Source organism: Trichomycterus rosablanca, chromosome 8 (genome assembly GCF_030014385.1).
Source record: "Trichomycterus rosablanca isolate fTriRos1 chromosome 8, fTriRos1.hap1, whole genome shotgun sequence".
Classification (NCBI taxonomy): Eukaryota; Metazoa; Chordata; class Actinopteri; order Siluriformes; family Trichomycteridae; genus Trichomycterus; species Trichomycterus rosablanca.
In genome coordinates, this window is record NC_085995.1 from 35,725,474 (window position 1) to 35,744,087 (window position 18,614).

The 18,614-nt window shown below is 39.9% G+C and overlaps 1 protein-coding gene across 2 annotated transcripts in view; it reads right to left on the reverse strand.

The window, feature by feature from the left end:
* Positions 1 to 18,614, reverse strand: part of kiaa1549la (KIAA1549-like a) — a 78,713-nt gene that overhangs the window by 18,391 nt on the left and 41,708 nt on the right. For both annotated transcript variants that reach the window (XM_063000813.1, XM_063000812.1), the window contains exons 6-14: positions 17,364 to 17,497; positions 16,569 to 16,737; positions 16,078 to 16,137; positions 14,867 to 15,018; positions 14,508 to 14,679; positions 11,028 to 11,188; positions 9,941 to 9,976; positions 7,265 to 7,449; positions 1,074 to 1,201 (exon numbers count right to left, since the gene is read on the reverse strand). In XM_063000813.1, coding sequence (XP_062856883.1) covers positions 1,074 to 1,201; positions 7,265 to 7,449; positions 9,941 to 9,976; positions 11,028 to 11,188; positions 14,508 to 14,679; positions 14,867 to 15,018; positions 16,078 to 16,137; positions 16,569 to 16,737; positions 17,364 to 17,497 — 1,197 coding nt within the window. The remainder of the gene's footprint in view (positions 1 to 1,073; positions 1,202 to 7,264; positions 7,450 to 9,940; positions 9,977 to 11,027; positions 11,189 to 14,507; positions 14,680 to 14,866; positions 15,019 to 16,077; positions 16,138 to 16,568; positions 16,738 to 17,363; positions 17,498 to 18,614) is intronic.

The window sequence follows — 18,614 nt, forward strand, 5'->3', positions numbered from 1 at the left end:
TATATTTTATTTTGTTTTTATACAATGATCAACCATAACATTAAAACCACCTTCTTGTTTCTACGCTCACTGTCCATTTTATCAGCTCCTTACCATATAGAAGCACTTTGTAGTTCTACAATAACTGACTGTAGTCCATCTATTTCTCTACATACTTTTTTAACCTGCTTTCACCCTGTTCTTCAATGGTCAGGACCCCCACAGGACCACTACAGAGCAGGTATTATTTAGGTGGTGGATGATTCTCAGCACTGCAGTGACACTGTACCGTGTCCACTCACTGTCCACTCTATTAGACACTCCTACCTAGTTGCTCCACCTTGTAGATGTAAAGTCAGAGACGATCGCTCATCTGTTGCTGCTGTTTGAGTTGGTCATCTTCTAGACCTTCATCAGTGGTCACAGGACGCTGCCCACGGGGCGCTGTTGGCTGGATATTTTTGGTTGGTGGACCATTCTCAATCCAGCAGTGACAGTGAGGTTTGGGGTGTTTAAAAACCCCATCAGCACTGCTGTGTCTGATCCACTCATACCAGCACAACACACACTAACACACCACCACCATGTCATTGTCACTGCAGTGCTGAGAATGATCCATCACCCAAATAATACCTGCTCTGTAGTGGTCCTGAGAGAGTCCTGACCATTGAAGAACAGCATGAAGGGGGGCTAACAAAGCATGCAGAGAAACAGATGGACTACAGTCAGTAATTGTAGAACTACAAAGTGCTTCTATATGGTAAGTGGAGCTGATAAAATGGACAGTGAGTGTAGAAACAAAGAGGTGGTTTTAATGTTATGGCTGATCAGTGTATAGTACTTTTAGATGTGTTTCATGGTAATTAAATGTTAGACTTGGGTTTGTTGCGTGTAAACATGCATAGGACAATACCTGGATATAAATTCCAAAACACATTATATGTATGTGATCCGTAAATAAGAGGCTGATAAGGGCAACTGATCTACTGATGCTTCTCTGTTTTATACACAATTTTTCTGAACAGTCCACTCAGCTTCTTTCTCATTATCATTTCCCCGTCCCCATGCTCTGTGTTTATGTATGTGTCTCTCACCAGTCCTGGTGTGTGTCTCCTCCTTGGCCGATTTCTGTCCCGTGTTCCTGTGTACCGAGGAGCTCCTGCACGTGTTCAGCTTCGCAGAGCCATTGCTTGAGACGGAGCCTTCGTCACTTGGCAATTTGCTGTGGGTAGCCATGGAAACAGAGGCGGGCAGAGTGTGGTAGAATTCGGATTTACTGACAGGTCACCCCACCCTTCGGCCCTGCTGGCAACCTGGGTAAACCCGCCCTGCGTCACAAAGACGCCTACACCAGGCACTTTAAAAGCAACAGCAACAGCGGGACGCCGCGTAGGCGATGCTCTTCCTATCTGGGTATTTTTATCTGGGTGTCTTAAAGCAGTGAATGATTTGACCCTGTCCAAATGCTGTTTTGTTGCACAACGAATAACAGCAAGAATAACTAAATTCCCAGTTCATGCATTAAAATAGCTGTCTTAATGAAACTTAATGCCTTCTAAAAAGAAAACTATGTTTGCACACATTAATATAATTCAGTAGAAAACAGGTTATTTAAACTTTACCTATGAAGCTAAATAGGTTTGGGGAATATAACAGAAGCACTGTGGAGTAAATCTGCTAATCACTCAGGCATACATGCCAACAATCTGCCATCCACAGTGCACACGTCCTGCTGGACACCATGAATATCAGCACTTGTTCTGGCACATCTTATAACACACTTTCACTCATGCATATTTGCATTTATAATAACCACACACTGTATAATGCAGTCAGAAGAAGGCTGGAGTGAACACACACACTGACATTAACATCATCCAGGAGCGGATTCGTATGTGACACAGGAACCAGAAGCAACTGTACCTGGTTAAAGCTTCATCTCTCATTCTGTTCATGTCCTGTTCTCATGTATATTTTACATACAATAGATCCCTTCCAGCTGTTCCCTTTTCTCCCGGCTCTTAAATGCTTTTAAATACTTAACACAGGATAAGCAACATCAGACAGGACATGCTGTTGGGCATACATTTACATTTTCAGCATTTATCAAATGCTTTTATCCAAAGTGACTTACAATTGAGATCGTACACATTGCAAGCAAGTAAGGGTTAAGGGACCTTGCTCAAGGACCCAACAGTGGCAACCTGGCAGCTGTGGGGTTTGAACCAGTAACCTTCAGTTACTAGTCCTGTACTTTAACTGCTGAGGTACCACTGCTGGAGCTATCACTGCTTGCCTAATCAGAAAATTGCCGGTTGCCAGTTCAAGCCCAGCTGCTACCAAGTTCCCCTTAACTCTCAATTGCTTAAATTGTATTCAGTGATAACTGTATGTCGCACTAAAATGCTGCAAATGTAAATGTTGGTGCTAATCAAAAACACAGACACAGGCCACACATTCAAGTGTAATGAATGAGAAGTGATTATGAGACTGCTAGGGAAGGGAGGGAAACTCCAAGTATGTTGGGCTGGAGTTCAGGGTGGAACAAAAATAAAAAGAGCTATGAAGAAATGCTGGGGAGTTGGTATGAGGATTCGTCAAGGAGAAGTGAAATAAAAGCTGGGTAAATATACAGGCAGTCAATCAGGAGTGTCCCTTTTCCCAAATTTAAGTATGTTCATAATTAGTAGAGTACTGAACTATTGATATGGACAAACACACACTTGGGCTGTGTTCACATGGACACGTTTGATAGCAGTCAGAAAATGCATTATGTGAATTGCTTATACACCGATAAGGCATAACATTATGACCACCTCCTTGATTCTACACTCACTGTCCATTTATAGAAGCACTTTGTAGTTCTACAATTACTGACTGTAGTCCATCTATTTCTCCACATACTTTTTTTGGCCTGCTTTCACCCTGTTCTTCAATGGTCAGGACTCTCACAGGACCACTACAGAGCAGGTATTATTTGGGTAGTGGATCATTCTCAGCACTGCAGTGACACTGACATGGTGGTGGTGTGTTAGTGTGTGTTGTGCTGGTATGAGTAGAGCAGACACAGCAGCGCTGCTGAAGTTTTTAAATACCGTGTCCACTCACTGTCCACTCTATTAGACACTCCTACCTAGTTGCTCCACCTTGTAGATGTAAAGTCAGAGACGATCGCTCATCTGTTGCTGCTGTTTGAGTCGGTCATCTTCTAGACCTTCATCAGTGGTCACAGGACGCTGCTCACGGGGCGCTGTTGGCTGGATATTTTTGGTTGGTGGACTATTCTCAGTCCAGCAGTGACAGTGAGGTGTTTAAAAGCTCCATCAGCGCTGCTGTGTCTGATCCACTCATACCAGCACAACACACACTAACACACCACCACCATGTCAGTGTCACTGCAGTGCTGAGAATGATCCACCACCTAAATAATACCTGCTCTGTAGTGGTCCTGGGAGAGTCCTGACCATTGAAGAACAGCATGAAGGGGGGCTAACAAAGCATGCAGAGAAACAGATGGACCACAGTCAGTAATTGTAGATCTACAAAGTGCTTCTATATGGTAAGTGGAGCTGATAACATGGACAGTGAGTGTAGAAACAAGGGGGTGGTTACAATGTTATGGCTGATCAGTGTATAAGGTAGACATAAAATATCACTTCTTTGTGAAATACAGTGTCAAATAAAACACTCCACCTCCCCAGAGTTCTAATCCTCATGTGCTTGTGTTTAGTTTGGTTCTTATCTCCATCTCTGGATGTTCCTCTTTGGTTTACTGTGCAAAATGTAATCATATACAACCAATCCACCATGACTAATCCCACTGTACCTTATTAGTACATATTTGTACTTGTCTCCCTTATTTGTGTTATTTCTGTTTACTTTTTAAATAAAACCATTACATGCTTTTGTAACCTTTTATTCTTTGATTAGGAGAGTAAATTGTGTGAAATTCTCTGAAGGGAATGATAATGCATGAATTTATACACATTTCTAACTGCTAGTACATAAGAAAAACATTTCAGAATTAGCAGCAGTTAAGCTGAGTGATAGGAGAAAAACACCTGTAAGAAACACCGGAACTAGGGCTGGGCGGTATATCGCAAATATCAATATATTCAATATTACTTTTTACACAATGTTGAAAATGACAATATTCGATATATCGAGTATGCGTAGAATACACAGATTACCATTTGAAAACGTTTAAAACGGAGCACAAATGCGCTGCACGGAACGCTTTCCTTCGCGTATGAGCACGTGCACGCACACAAGTGGAAACTGAATCACTGAGTCAACGAGTCAGAAACGACTCTTTTCAAATGAATTATTCATTGGAATCGAATCAGGGAGCTGTGCTCTAATCTATGGTAAAGATTCATTTGTTTTGCTCACTCTGTTTCAATTCATTTGTTAAAGAGATTCAGATGTATAAACCAATCAGAGCTTCCAAATTAAGATTTTGGGTGGAATTTCAATCTCTCTCTTCATTGGTTGTTGTATAAGTGACAGCTTAGTGAACAAATTGCCAGTTTCAGCTTTTTACCGGAAGGCAGAGAGAATAAATTACCTAAGACGGTTTTCATTAGTTAGGTGGACAAACACAGTTGGATATAGGTTTATATATTCTGGAAATATTCTGGAAACGTACAACATGGCCTGCATTTTATCCCTAATGGAACAACACACAGATATAGATTTAGTCTCAGTTTGAAGAAGGGAAGCTCAGGTAAGCAGCAGTTATGATTTTATGCTGATGTGAGGTTGATCTGGGTCGCGGTGCTGTTGTTTAACGTGCCCTTTAATTTTGCAATGATAGCAAAGCATTATCAAATATTAGTATATTATTAGTATACAGTTTCAGGATTTTTTTTCATGTTCATTTATTTATGTAAAACAGAAAGCATAAATGTGATTGTGAGATTCTGCTGGTTTGTTTGATATAAATATTGTCAATATTAATACAAATACAGCTTTGTAATAATACAAATTATAAACAGAACTACAGTATTTTGGTTTTTTTTAAGATAACTTATAGACAATATAAGCTAAAATATGGGCAGTGGCCTGCCATTGTACTTCAAGTTTACATTATATTGTATCATATCAGATATCGGCACTTCTCAAAAGCATATCGAGATATACGTTTTTTAGTCATATCACACAACCCTAACCTGAACTCAGTGATGAGAATGAAAATCCACATAGTTACGGCCATATAATGTACATTATGGGTGCTTTACTGATATACAATCAAAACTCATTGCATCAGCCAATTTAATCTGCTTTACCTAGTACGTTTTACTCCATTAACACACTTTCTGTCAAAGGATTGTATGTGAACGCACCAATAATCAAGCACTAGAATACTTGAGCACTTCCAAAGTTTTGTCTCAACATGTAATTTAATTAACCCTTCAGCTGCTGGAGCACCTCGATATACACAGACAAGTATGGTACCAGACAGGTGGGGCAGTGTCTGAAATACAGCCTAAAGCAGTAAACAAGCTTCCAGTCCGGCCTTGCACTTTTTTATTCTACCCATGTACTGCAAAGTCATAAATATGCCATGATGGCCGGGCGAGTAGAACCAGAGGAGGATGTGTGGACCGGGGTGTTTGATGATTTTCACAGCCTTTCTGGTTTTGCTGCAGACACAGCACATACACACCCACACAGTTATGTGCATGTTTATACAGAGGGTGAAGAAAAAATTCTGCATTAAAATGTTTTTTTTTTTTTTACTTTACTTCTTTACTTTTTGTAAACTAAACACAAGCTGGTTCAGAGTCCCAGAAGGGAAAAGTGCAGTAAACTGTGATGCATTAAGAAGAAAACTCTAGTTGAAGAAATAAGTGCTTTGAAACTTGCTCACGTCTTTAAATGCCTGTAATGTCTGTTATTTGTGTAACGTTTAACTCACTCACTCACATTCTTAACCGCTTATCCAATTTGAGTCGCGGGGGGCTTCTGGAGCCTATCCCAGCTTTTCAATGGGCGCAAGGCACACAGTAACACCCTGGACTGGGTGCCAGTCCATCGCAGGGTAGACACACATACACACCCATTCACCTATAGGGCAATTCAGTGTCTCCAATTAACCTGACTGCATGTTTTGGACTGTGGGAGGAAACCGGAGCTCCCGGAGGAAACCCACGCAGACACGGGGAGAACATGCAAACTCCGCACAGAAAGGACCCGGACCGCCCCGTCTGGGGATCAAACCCAGGACCTTCTTGCTGTGACGTGACAGTGCTACCCACCGAGCCAACGTGCCGCCCATGTTTAACTTGAAACTAAATATATCAGTGACTTTGCTCTCAAAGTCGTGCCAGAGAAGCCTTGTTCTTTTTTAATCCCAAACACTATTTTTAAATTCACCCCCCATGAGATGCAATAAAACCAAATGTTTTGTTTAGCTTGCAGATGACACAATGTTCTAATATACAGTCAGTTCCAGAATGAAACAAGTAGCTTATTTTGCAACAAAATAATTTGTGGGTAATTAGCCTGATATCTCTGTAGAACAGGAGAGCAATCCAACCTTAACTGTTCCAAGAAAGCATACGCCACAACTGTTTTCAAACCTGCATTAAGTACTTTGTACATTTTCCTATTGTGAACATAACAGTCTTCTCCTATAATGCTTAGAAAGACAGGACTGGAGAAACACAGAGGAGGACAAACAGTTTTATCATGTGGGGTTGTGTTTGGTAATAGCCACACCAATGCTTAATTTTCAGCTCATCAAATCATGTGGGTGGATTCTGTCAAACAGTACATGACTAAAGTTGTGTGGACACCCCGTGCCGTCACCGAGTTCAGATGTTTCAGTGTAGCATGAATGGTCACAAAGGTATATTCATTAAAACATGGTCTGACCCTACTAAACACCCTTGGAATAAACTGATGCGTTGATTGCTTTCTTGTCCAACATCAGGGCCTGCCCTTCTAAATAGTCCAGCAATAGAACCAGCACAAATTCACACAGACACACTCCAAATTGTTGCCTTTGCAGATGACCGAAGCTGTACAAATACTGTCTAGCTAAATCCATATTTCATAAGCATTGCCAGATTTATACAATATATACATTTTTAAATCAAGCTTATGAATCAAGACATTTTCTAAAATATTTCCCCCATTTTAACCAGGGTGCCAATAATTCTGGTGCTGAGCTGACTGTACCTCTCTTAGAAACACAGAAATGCTAAAGAAAGCTACAGCCAAAAGCATCCACTACAAAATGCAGCACTTCTGTGACAGTAGCAGATCGAAAGACACTGACCTGCGGTGCATCTCAGTAGACTGTGGTCTTTTGGAGGCTGTACCATCCTGTAGGACTCCTATATCCTGCGTTAGTGGAGCATCCCGTACAGGAAGCGACAGCATGAGAGTCTCTTTAGTGACGGCCAGTGTATCTTCACCCTGCTGACCCATGTGCTGCTTAGCGTAGTCAAAACCCTGCACGGGCTGGAGAAGTAGAAATCCGAATAGGAACAATATAGAGGAAAAATGAATGAAGTTAAACAGTAAAGAAAGAAATCAACAGATACTAAATTCTATTTAAAAATTAGAAATGTGGCAAAAAAAAAGCTGCTTTGAGACAATGTCAAGTGTAAAAAGTACTATACAAATAAATTTGACTTGACTTGATATACACCCCTCAGCCATAACATTAAAACCACCTCCTAGTTTCTACACTCACTGTCCATTTTATCAGCTCCACTTACCATATAGAAGCACTTTGTAGTTCTACAATTACTGACTGTAGTCCATCTGTTTCTCTACATACCTTTTTAGGCTGCTTTCACCCTGTTCTGGTCAGATCCTAATGCTCTGGTCCTAATGCTCTGGTCCTAATGGTCAGGACCCCCACAAGACCACCACAGAGCAGGTATTATTTAGGTGTTGGATCATTCTCAGCCCTGCAGTTTTTAAATACCGTGTCCACTCACTGTCCACTCTATTAGACACTCCTACCTAGTTAGTCCACCTTGTAGATGTCAAGTCAGAGACGATCACCCATCTATTGCTGCTGTTTGAGTTGGTCATCTTCTAGACCTTCATCAGTGGTCACAGGACGCTGCCCATGGGGGCGCTGTTGGCTGGATATTTTTGCTTGGTGGACTATTCTCAGTCCAGCAGTGACAGTGAGGTATTTAAAAACTCCAGCAGCGCTGCTGTGTCTTATCCACTCATACCAGCACAACACACACTAACACACCACCTAAATAATACCTGCTCTGTGGTGGTCCTGTGGGGGTCCTGACCATTGAAGAAAAGCATGAAAGGGGGCTAACAAAGCATGCAGAGCAACAGATGGACTACAGTCAGTAATTGTAGAACTACAATGTGATAAGAAAAGCACTAGGAAAAACAGAAAGAACAAAAAAATCAAACATAAACAAAAATAATGAAGAAAAAGAGTAAAAATGAGGGGAAGAGAAGAAAGTCTAGTGAATTAGTTACAGTGGGGGTTTGTGGGTGATATAATAAAGCTCTATAGAGAAATGGCATTTCATTTTAATCAGCGCTGCTCTGTTGGCTGCAGTGATTTATTAATGCACTTTGACTATTCTCAGATTCTCAGTATTTCACACAGCCTGTATATGACGCTCAGCCTGGCTGAGGGATATTTAATGCTCAGGAAGCTCGTGCATCCTCTCTTTACGATGAATTATTGATCAAGCTTCAGCTAAAAGTGCTTGCGTTTTGAAAACGACGCTCGTTCGTGTTGTGGTGCCGCATGGAGACCAAACTAGAAAAATATAAACACGAGGGATTTTTTAATAATTCAGAACTTTTGCACTTTAGTCTGCAGTCACACAGATTTACTGCAGAAATCGATAGTCTCCACACCTCTGGACGGCGAAGGAAGAGACAGCTCTAAATTTAGATAAGGTTGAGCAGATCCACAGAGACAGCCTCCTCCATTATGCCACACTAACACACGGGTATCTGCTGGAAACTGACCTTGAGCTGTAGATATTTTCTGACCTGATAATGTATATCACATGATGAGAAGCTTACATGGAGAAAACGTTTGCATCGGGCTCTTTAATTTAAATCCTTATCAGTCTGGTACAATATCACTGGGGCAGTAAGTGATGTTACCATTAAGAGATTTTCTTTAGCACAGTAAGCCAATGTTAATGACTAGTTTGTATTTGGTATAGGGGTAGGAGTGCTGGGATATCGAAACACTTACTTCCTACCTTAACAGGTCATTTGTACATGCTAAAAAATGCACTACCAAATCTTCAGACATTAGAGTTCACAAATTTCCACTCCCAACCCCAGTGTTTTTTAACGTTTATTAATTTATTGTCTGTTGTACTACTGCTTTATCCTGGTCAGGGTTACGGTGAAAGATATTCACTTGGCAAAGGGTAGGAAACATCCTGGACAGGTTGCCAGTCCATCACAGGGCAAACAGACATTCACACACACAGTCACAACTAGCGCAATTTAGTGGCTCCAATTAACCTGACTGCAAACTCACATGGACACGAGGAGAACATGCAAACTCCACACAGAATGGACACAGATCGCTCCTCCTGGGAATCAAACCCAGTACCTTCTTGCTGTAAGACCACAGTGCTGCACACTGAGCCACCCCTGTTAGAATGATAGAATTCTATTTTATTCAAAAGTGTGTGAATCATGATGCCTGAGCTGGTCTTGTGTTGCTTAATTCTATACTATGATTGTAGATTGTTAGAATTGTAGATTAGTTAGAACTACACTTAATATACAAAACGATTTATTAGAGCATAACTAAGCAGCATCCACTGTTAATTATGGCCCTGGGCTTTTAATTTAGAAATAACCAGTACTAGAGCCTGGTTTACTTCTGATTTCTCCAGCAGGACACATGCTTGTACTAATCAATCCCTGTGAAGAGGAAAAGCTAAATCACAACCATGCAACAAAACCCAGTGCACACTACAGACAGCAGTACCTGATGATGGTAGCTGCCGTCCCTCCGATACGAGGTCTGGACAAAAGAAGAAATGCATTTTAGTCAAAACATGGATTGTGTATTTTACACAATTTTCAACATAGTAAATAATAAGATTCTTCCTGCTTTTAATCCTGTCTCTGGTTCCATTTTTCATTTGGTTTCATCTACTACCAACTGAGATGCAGACAGACTATGGTACAATTAATAAAGATACACTATGGACAAAATTATTTGGACACCCCATTTAAAAAATGAATGATATTAAAACAGAGTGATTTCTATGCAATCTTTTTAGCAATACCAACAGCCACTCTTCTGAAAGGCTTCTTAAAAATTAGAACAAAAGTATGTCTGTGGGAATTCGTGACCCTTCAGTCAAAAGAGAATGTGTATGGCTGAGCACTTTCAAAGGGACTGAGGATAGGGCTTTGCGCAGGAGACTGGGGTTTCTTTAAACCAAGTTTTTCTTCAGGTCTGTACAGAGTTTGCTTTGTGCACAGGGGCACAGTCATGCTGCAGTCATTACACATGTTAGCAATTGTTGTGGCTGAAAAACATGAATTCAGTAATTAGAAGGGGTGTCCCAATACTTTTGTTTATATAGTGTCAATATAATAATTGACATTTTCAACATTTAGCTGACGCTTTCATCCAAAGCGACTTATAGTTGTGACAGTATACAATCTAAGCAATTGAGGGTTAAGGGCCTTGCTCAAGAGCCCAACGGTTGCAACCTGGCAGAGGTGAGGCTTGAACCGGCAACCTTCTGATTACTAGTCCAGTTCCTTAACCACAAGGCTACAACTGCCCTAATAATAATAAAAATAATAATAATAAAATGCTTCTCTTTAAGTTGTTTATGTTTATCTTATTGGGGTGCATTACTGCCATGTTCACTCTGCTACATGACCTGTTTTAATCAACTAGACTCTCTGATACAAAACTCAGTGATGTGTTTCATATTTTGGACGCTTGGCGGTTAACAGTTAACCTTCAACTAATGATGCTCATTTAGTGGTTTAGAAAACTGGAGAAATTTGCAATCTTCTGGAGTGTAGCGTGTGTGTCGGTGCAGTGTTTGTACCTTGCTGCGCGGGTGGAATCCGCGGAATGTGCTGCTCTTGAAGATGCTGCGATTCCTCCTGCAGATGATCGCGACCGCCATAACAATCACAACGATCACCAACGACACCGGAGTCAGAACAGCCAGGATCCAAAGGTTACTGGGTACACTCTTCACCATGGCTACTCATGAGACCACACACACACACACACACACACACACACATTCAGACAGTGTGATGTCAAATCAACAAGGTTATTAATAAGTCTCAACATGTTCATTTTCTTCTTCTCTCTCACACATACAAACATGCAGAGTTTGTCCAGGCTCTCTGTGTTTGGATTCGTCTCTGCTTAGCTCATAATGAGCTGAAACTGAAACAGTTTGTGCTGTATCTCTTTAGCTAAGAGATTAGAACCTCCTCGGAGAAGCATGGAGTTTGTTTGTATGTGTTTAGTTTGACAAGGCTGGGGATTTGTTGTACTCAGGGAGAAATTCTGCTTACTGATGTACTGACAATTATATTTTATTTTCATGCATTAGAGCACAGGAGAAGATGCTTGCTGTGTAAAGTCTGCTTCTCTGATTTTAAAAGTAAACTACATGGTTAAGGTAGCTAACAAGTAATGGAAGCATAAAGCCACCAGTTTAGCAATGTAAAATGCATGTTAATCATCAAGTCAAGTCAAATTTATTTATATAGTGCATTTTACAATAGATGTTGTCTCAAAGCAACTTTACAGTATTCAGGACCAACAGACCAAAAACCACTATTGAGCAAGCCAAGTCAACAGTGGCAAGGAAAACTCCCTTAAAATTACTGGAAGAAACCTTGGGTGGCCTGGAGGATACTTTAAATAAATAGGATTTACACAAATCATACATGCACAGAATTAAAATGAACTAAAAGTTATAACTAGCAAAAAATAATTGGAGTTATTATTCAGTCTGTAGTCTGTAGTGAGTTCTTGACATTTTTGGTGCAAACACGGCAGGTTTCCGGTACATCTGGCAAGAGCAGCATTGTTGGCACGGCAGTCTCAACTTCATTCCATGGGTGGGTAAACAGGTTTCCATCAGAACCACCATGGGGTAATCATCACACACTCTCCACAAACCACGTTGTGTTTAGACATGCACATATGGTTTCTGAAACTGTTTCCTGCACTGCTACAAGGGACACTGTATGTCAAAAAAGGACAACCGACCATGAGCTTGTTGGGCATGCCATTCCAAAGCCAAGAGAATTATTATGAATTGCCCCACTCCCACTGCATATATGACTTCCTCCACTATTCTGGAAGGGACCCACAACATTATGGAGGGTGAATGAGGGAACTTGTGGCATTCAGTCAAAATGTTATAGAAAGGCAATAATATAGCGCATAGCACATTTTGTGTTTGTGTTAAATTTGTGAATTAAGTTTGTTAAGTGTGTTTGGTGATCTATCTGTTCTGCTTACTTGTTCACCAAGTGGAAGGGATCTATCATATATCAGATCAGTCCTTGTTTCTACGTCCTTGTAATTCACACAAGCGCAATTTCTAAATAAAAGAGCTTCCTCCTACAGTAAGAGAGCATTTTGTTTATTTACATCTCACAGACAAGACATCATTATTATTATTTTATTATTATTATTATTATTGTTGATATTATTATTATTATTATATTATTATTGTTGTTGGTATTATTATTATTATTATTATTGATATTATTATTATTATTATTATTGTTATTCTTCTTCTTCTTCTTCTTATTATTATTATTATTATTATTATGGTGTTCATTTGAATTAAAGTCAGGGCTCTTCGAAGGCCACTCAAGTTCCTTATTTATAATTGCTACACAATATGTACTGTATAACAACAATTGCTACCAGGTGTATTAAATCAGTTATATAAAATAAAGTTTATGCTTCTGACTTGGCAGCAACTATTCCTGTTCTAGCATGACTGTTCCTGTGCACAAAGCAAGCTCTATAAAGACACAAAGTAAATCTTAGTTTAAAGAAACTCCAGTGTTCTGCACAGTTTTGGAATGAACTGGGACATCAATTGAGACTTTCTTTTTTTCATTTCATGGTTATTTTGTGATAGAAAAGTTTGTTTAGCCTAAAAAGATTTCCACAGACTAAATCTCACAATTCTGTGAAAAAAATACTTTCATTCTGATGTAAATGTGATTTTTAATGAAATTTCACACAGTGAAAAACTGCAAACTAAAACCACTTTGATATTTTTATAGCATTTTCATGCTTGGTTTGTATTAATAAGCTTTATATTTAGATCCTCAGTCAGCTTCTTAGGAGAGCACGTGGTTGCTGAGTTTGGGTTTGAACAGTAACAAATGTATTATGCTGGAACTGGTTTGGCACAATTATTATGTTTTTTTAGGTTAATCTAATATAAAGTTACTGTGCATTACCAACTGAAGAAAAATGTGTGTGTGTGTGTGTGTGTGTGTGTGTGTGTGTGTGTTTTAAAAGGTAATTGCAGATATTATACTTCCATAAACAGCAAAACATAAAACTTGGCCTACTGTGCAAAACTTTGGCTACCGCTAATCAAATTCCTTGTTTTACATTTGACTTTGCCTTTAAATCTACCTAGAATTTATAATTTTAACCTAATATACTAATAGAAATAAGTATTTAACCACTGCACATTACCTACACCTGTGGGTTCAACTTAAATCCCAAGATTATATTAATTATGTATTAATTATTATAATCATTATAGATAGATAGATAGATAGATAGATAGATAGATAGATAGATAGATAGATAGATAGATAGATAGATAGATAGATAGATAGATAGATAGATAGATACTTTATTGATCCCGAAGAAAATTAGAGAAATTAGAGTATTAATACACATTATTAATACTGTGGTACAGCAGTCCACTGCACTAACCCACCACCACTGGGATTTTAACTTCTCCAATGCAAGTTACAGCTGTGCTATCAACCTGGCCAGTCATTCAACAGACACAAATAGCCGTGCCTCAGCGAGGGTGGTTGATGGGGTCCTGCATTGTTGATGCAAATGTGACGGCATCTGTACAAGAGGTAGATGACTCACAGAGCAGCATTTCGTGACCGTGATACATCTCTCTGTAAGACCCCACCTCTGGCAGGTGAAAAGAGACTGGCAACCGCACATGTGGGAGCAAGTGCATAATAGCTTGTGTCTTTCCTTCGTAGACAGGCAGAGGTGGTGCAAGCGGTGGAAGAAGCTACAATGACAACAATGACCAACCACAGAGTTATAATATATCATATGTAGTGCACTGGCATAGTAGGGAAGCAAGCAGAAAGCAATTTGAAATTCAGCCTACTTCCTGCATGATAATTAACTCTGCCTGATTGTTTACATGTTTTATCTACATAATTTGTTGCAAATCCCAGAGACATAACATAGGATAACATAGGAAATAACATAGGAATATAGGAACATAGGAATGTATAACATAGGAAATTCAACTAAAAAGGTGACATACGCTCAGCTTGGACCTGGACGAAGTACCCCAGCGTGAGGGCCATGGTCTGTGAGTCCACCATGTTTAGCGTTTTGGCAGCAGATGTACCAGCTATGGGAGCACCATCCACCTGGACGTAGTAGGTCATCTCAGCTGGGTTCTTGGGACCAGGCAGACGGCGGATACTGACCATCTGCAGGGGAATACATAATGTAGATTATTGTGGGTTAATTATGTCCAAGCGGATCAATAACTATTAGTCTCACAAGGTCTTATAGTGTAATGTACTCTTTTATCAGAATGGTTATTATTACAATACTAACATACAAGTCATGGCTGTATATATCAGAAATAAAAGAGCATGTGGTCGGTGCTTTTACCTGCACTGTGTATCCACCAACAGTGGTGGCCCGTTTGGTCCTGAGGCCATGACGCCCAGCAACGAGAAAAAGCTCAGCTAAACGCTGTTCCATCATACTAGCAAAACTCTGATAACTGCCTTCCAAAGATGAGCTGTCCACGTCCTGAATTACTGAAAAAAAATCAACACAAAGAGAATTTGTCCTTCTTTCACAAACCAAAAAGTGCAATTACAGCAGCACTGACCTTGAGCACATTGCTACACGCTGACAGTGATAAAAGAGAGAAAGAACTGGCAACCCAGAAAGAGCTCAGAAACAGAGTGGAATTTCAATTTCCATTTGCTTTTCTCACATTATTTAGCCTCACTGAGTGCTGAGCTCACACAAGTCTTATTTTTATAAAAGGTAAATGAATTCCACACGAGAAGTTTGTAAGAACAGTAAACGTCCTTTTTCAGTTTCACTTCAGTTTTACTTCTTGTGCAGTAGCCGACTGCATCTTTTCACCCACACGAGGCGAGTTCATATGCAGATCAGCTTTGTGTACCGAGAGCCACACCCTCATCAACGCATTATTCCTCGACTCTGTGCAGGCGCCAACAATCAGCCAGCAGAGGTCGTGATTGCATCAGTTATAAGGTCCCTATTCGGCTCCCAACCTGTATGAACAACAGCCAATCGTTGTTCATGTAGCCGCCCAGCGTGATGGCAGAGCTGAGTTTTGAATTGACGAGTTCGAAATGTCAGCTCTGGTGTGCTAGCATGTTTTACCGCTGCGCCACCTGAGTGGCCCACTATAACTATTTTGAATAATGTAAGCTATCATTGTGGCACATAAAAAGCAGTTTGTTGTGATATTTTTATGATGTTAACTTGAAAACAAACCCTGCAAACATTTTCACTGTATAATTTGCATTACACCAATTAAATAAATAAAAACTAAAGCTCCCTGTCGTTGAGCTGCACTGTACACCCTCCATTTTTACAAACATATTTCTCTTAAGCTGAGTATTCAAACACTTACAGGAACCAAAAACTAGTAAAAAGTCACACTCTATGATTATTCCAGTGATGAATCTCATTATTTTGGATTCTCACTTCACTTGATCGTGACATAACATCTCAGTGTTATTTGTCATCTGTTGCTTGTTGCTTATCAGATCTGTCTGAATTGCAGCACTCATTGATACTGTGAATGAAGGACAGTGATAAAGTGGGCATGTCATTACCTGTGATTACCCAGTATTCCCTGGTTGCCGCTGAGGTGTTCAGGTTGTGGTACTCAAGTGCTGAAACAGATAGAGAGGAGATAGACTGAACATGATGATTGAAATGGAAATAATGAACAACAGCACTGTACAGTATATTCATGCATATTTTATGTGAATTTGTTGTTTTGTTTTTTGCTTTTTGTGCAGAATTCTGAACTGCAAAAAGGGAAATACAGAGTGGCATGGACAAAAGTATGTGGACACCCCTCCAAAGTATATAAAATAAATTATATTAAAGGCTGTTATAGTCACAAAGAAATGGCTTTAAAAGGATGTCCAAGAAGCTTATGGTCAGGTGTCCACAAAAGTTTATTGATCATGATACCAAAAGAATGATTGTGATAATAATAAGAATTAAAGTTTGTTATTTTTCTGTTGTATAAATCTGTTGTTTCCTAGGACTGAGATTTTTGGACCATATTGGAAGTGTGCAGCGATGTGTTACTCACGTTCTGCAATGACCATGGGGGGGAAGTAGAGGAAATATCCAACAAGTTCAGCGCTCAGCTGGTTAATTAGCGAGCTCGCTACGGTGCCATTCAGCGCCACAGTGCCGTTCCACACCACATACACCAACGACACGGCCAGAGAGTTACCTGTCTGATAGGTGTTTAGGATCTGTGCAAACACACACACAAACCCACACATACACACACAAGGATAAGGAAAAACACAGAGACACAAACACAGATACAACCACAGACATGTACACACACAAGTACAAACAGTGATACACTAAGCTCTTAAGCCTTAGATGCTTGGATTGTTTCTTTTATCAACTAAATGTCAGTTTGGATTAAATCATTTCTTATATAAATAAAAAGACACATCAGGGTAAGTAAATTACGTGTAATGCTTTAATGCACTTAAAAACAAGCGTTTTGGGGAGGTCGGCTGGTGCAGTGGTAAAACACGCTAGTGCTGACATCTCAGCTGTGCTAACGTCGGGCCAGGCGTCTACACAGAAAATGACTGGCTCGCCTGTAGGGTGGGACTGCTGCAATTGCAACATCTGCTGGCTGATTAATGGCATGTAACTTGTCAAACTCTGTGCGCTATACTGATCTCCATATGAACCTGCCTGATGCTACGGGGGCTATGGCCATCGTCGGTCAGGAGTGGAGGTCAGCAGCAGTAGAAGAAGTGAATTGGGTTTGTGTAACTGACATTATTGAGATTGAGATATTACTAGATTGAGTGAAAAATTTAAAAATAAAGTGAAAAAGACTTTTTTATTAAAGTACCTCAACAGAAAGAGTCCCGTACAAATCATCCACCTTTTCCAGAGCTTCAGAAAACACGTTTAACAAACGCTGCTCCATCACCTGAACAAAGCTGCACGACTTGATGTTGTCTGTCGGACTTACAAACCTAAGAACTGATGCAGAACATGCAGTTTAATAAAACAGCCAAATTTAAGATAATAAGAAATCAACAACAGTATATAATTACATTATTGGCCACGGTCCTAAAAGTAAATTTTACTTTCATATAATTCCTAAATAAAGACTTTAAACCAATCAGATTTGGGATGCATCACAACTAAATAACAATAATTATAAAGCAAAAACATTATACTGCTTTATACTGGACAGGGTCGCTGTGACTATGATTCTGTCTGTAAACACAGACAGGAACACAGTGGACAAGGCATCAATCCATCACAAGGCTATAACCACCCCCCCACCAGTCACAGTCAACCACGTCTGTGTAAATGCCCGGCCGGCTGATAGCACTGCTGAGATTCAAACCTAAATCAAATCAGTGCACTTAATGCATTTACTAAAAAAGAAGCAAATATCCACAATTAATTGAATATATAAATAAATTCTTTTTACCAAAAATCTGGTATGTTTTAGAGCTTGGATAAATTTTTGCTCTTGTTTAGACGAAACATTTACGATTGGGGTGCTTGTGGGGCACAAAGGTAAATAGCTGGGATCCAGAGTTCAAATCCTATCAGCCAGAAGGGAGACTGCATACAGTGTAGACATGATTGGCTAGGTCTGTGGGGGTTCAGGCCCCGCAACAGATTGGCGTCTGTCCAGTTAAAGTAACTGCATTATGCCTGGTGGTTCCAGAGAGGCCATACCCACTACAACCCTGACCAGGACAATGTGAAAATTAGATGAAGAAGTGTTCACAATTTAGTACATAAGCTGATCACGCAGCCATTTGCTATAGTTAAATATAACTTTTTTATAAACATTTTTTCTCAACTTTAATGTTTTCCATTTTAATAAATAATAAAATCAGCGTAACAAATTGAGTGAAAAGGTCATCTATGAAAAATGCAACCATTTTTGAATTTCTTAGTATTGGGCACCACTGATAAGCATGTGAGCACATTTGTAAAACTGCCCACGTCAATTATTTTGAACAAAAGGTCAGATTTCCTTAAGACCTTTCCTTTCCTTTGAAGCACATGATCAGACGACTGAGCGTGGATTTGATCTGCTCCTCAGAAGCTTGTGTAATACATTTGCGGCCATTGT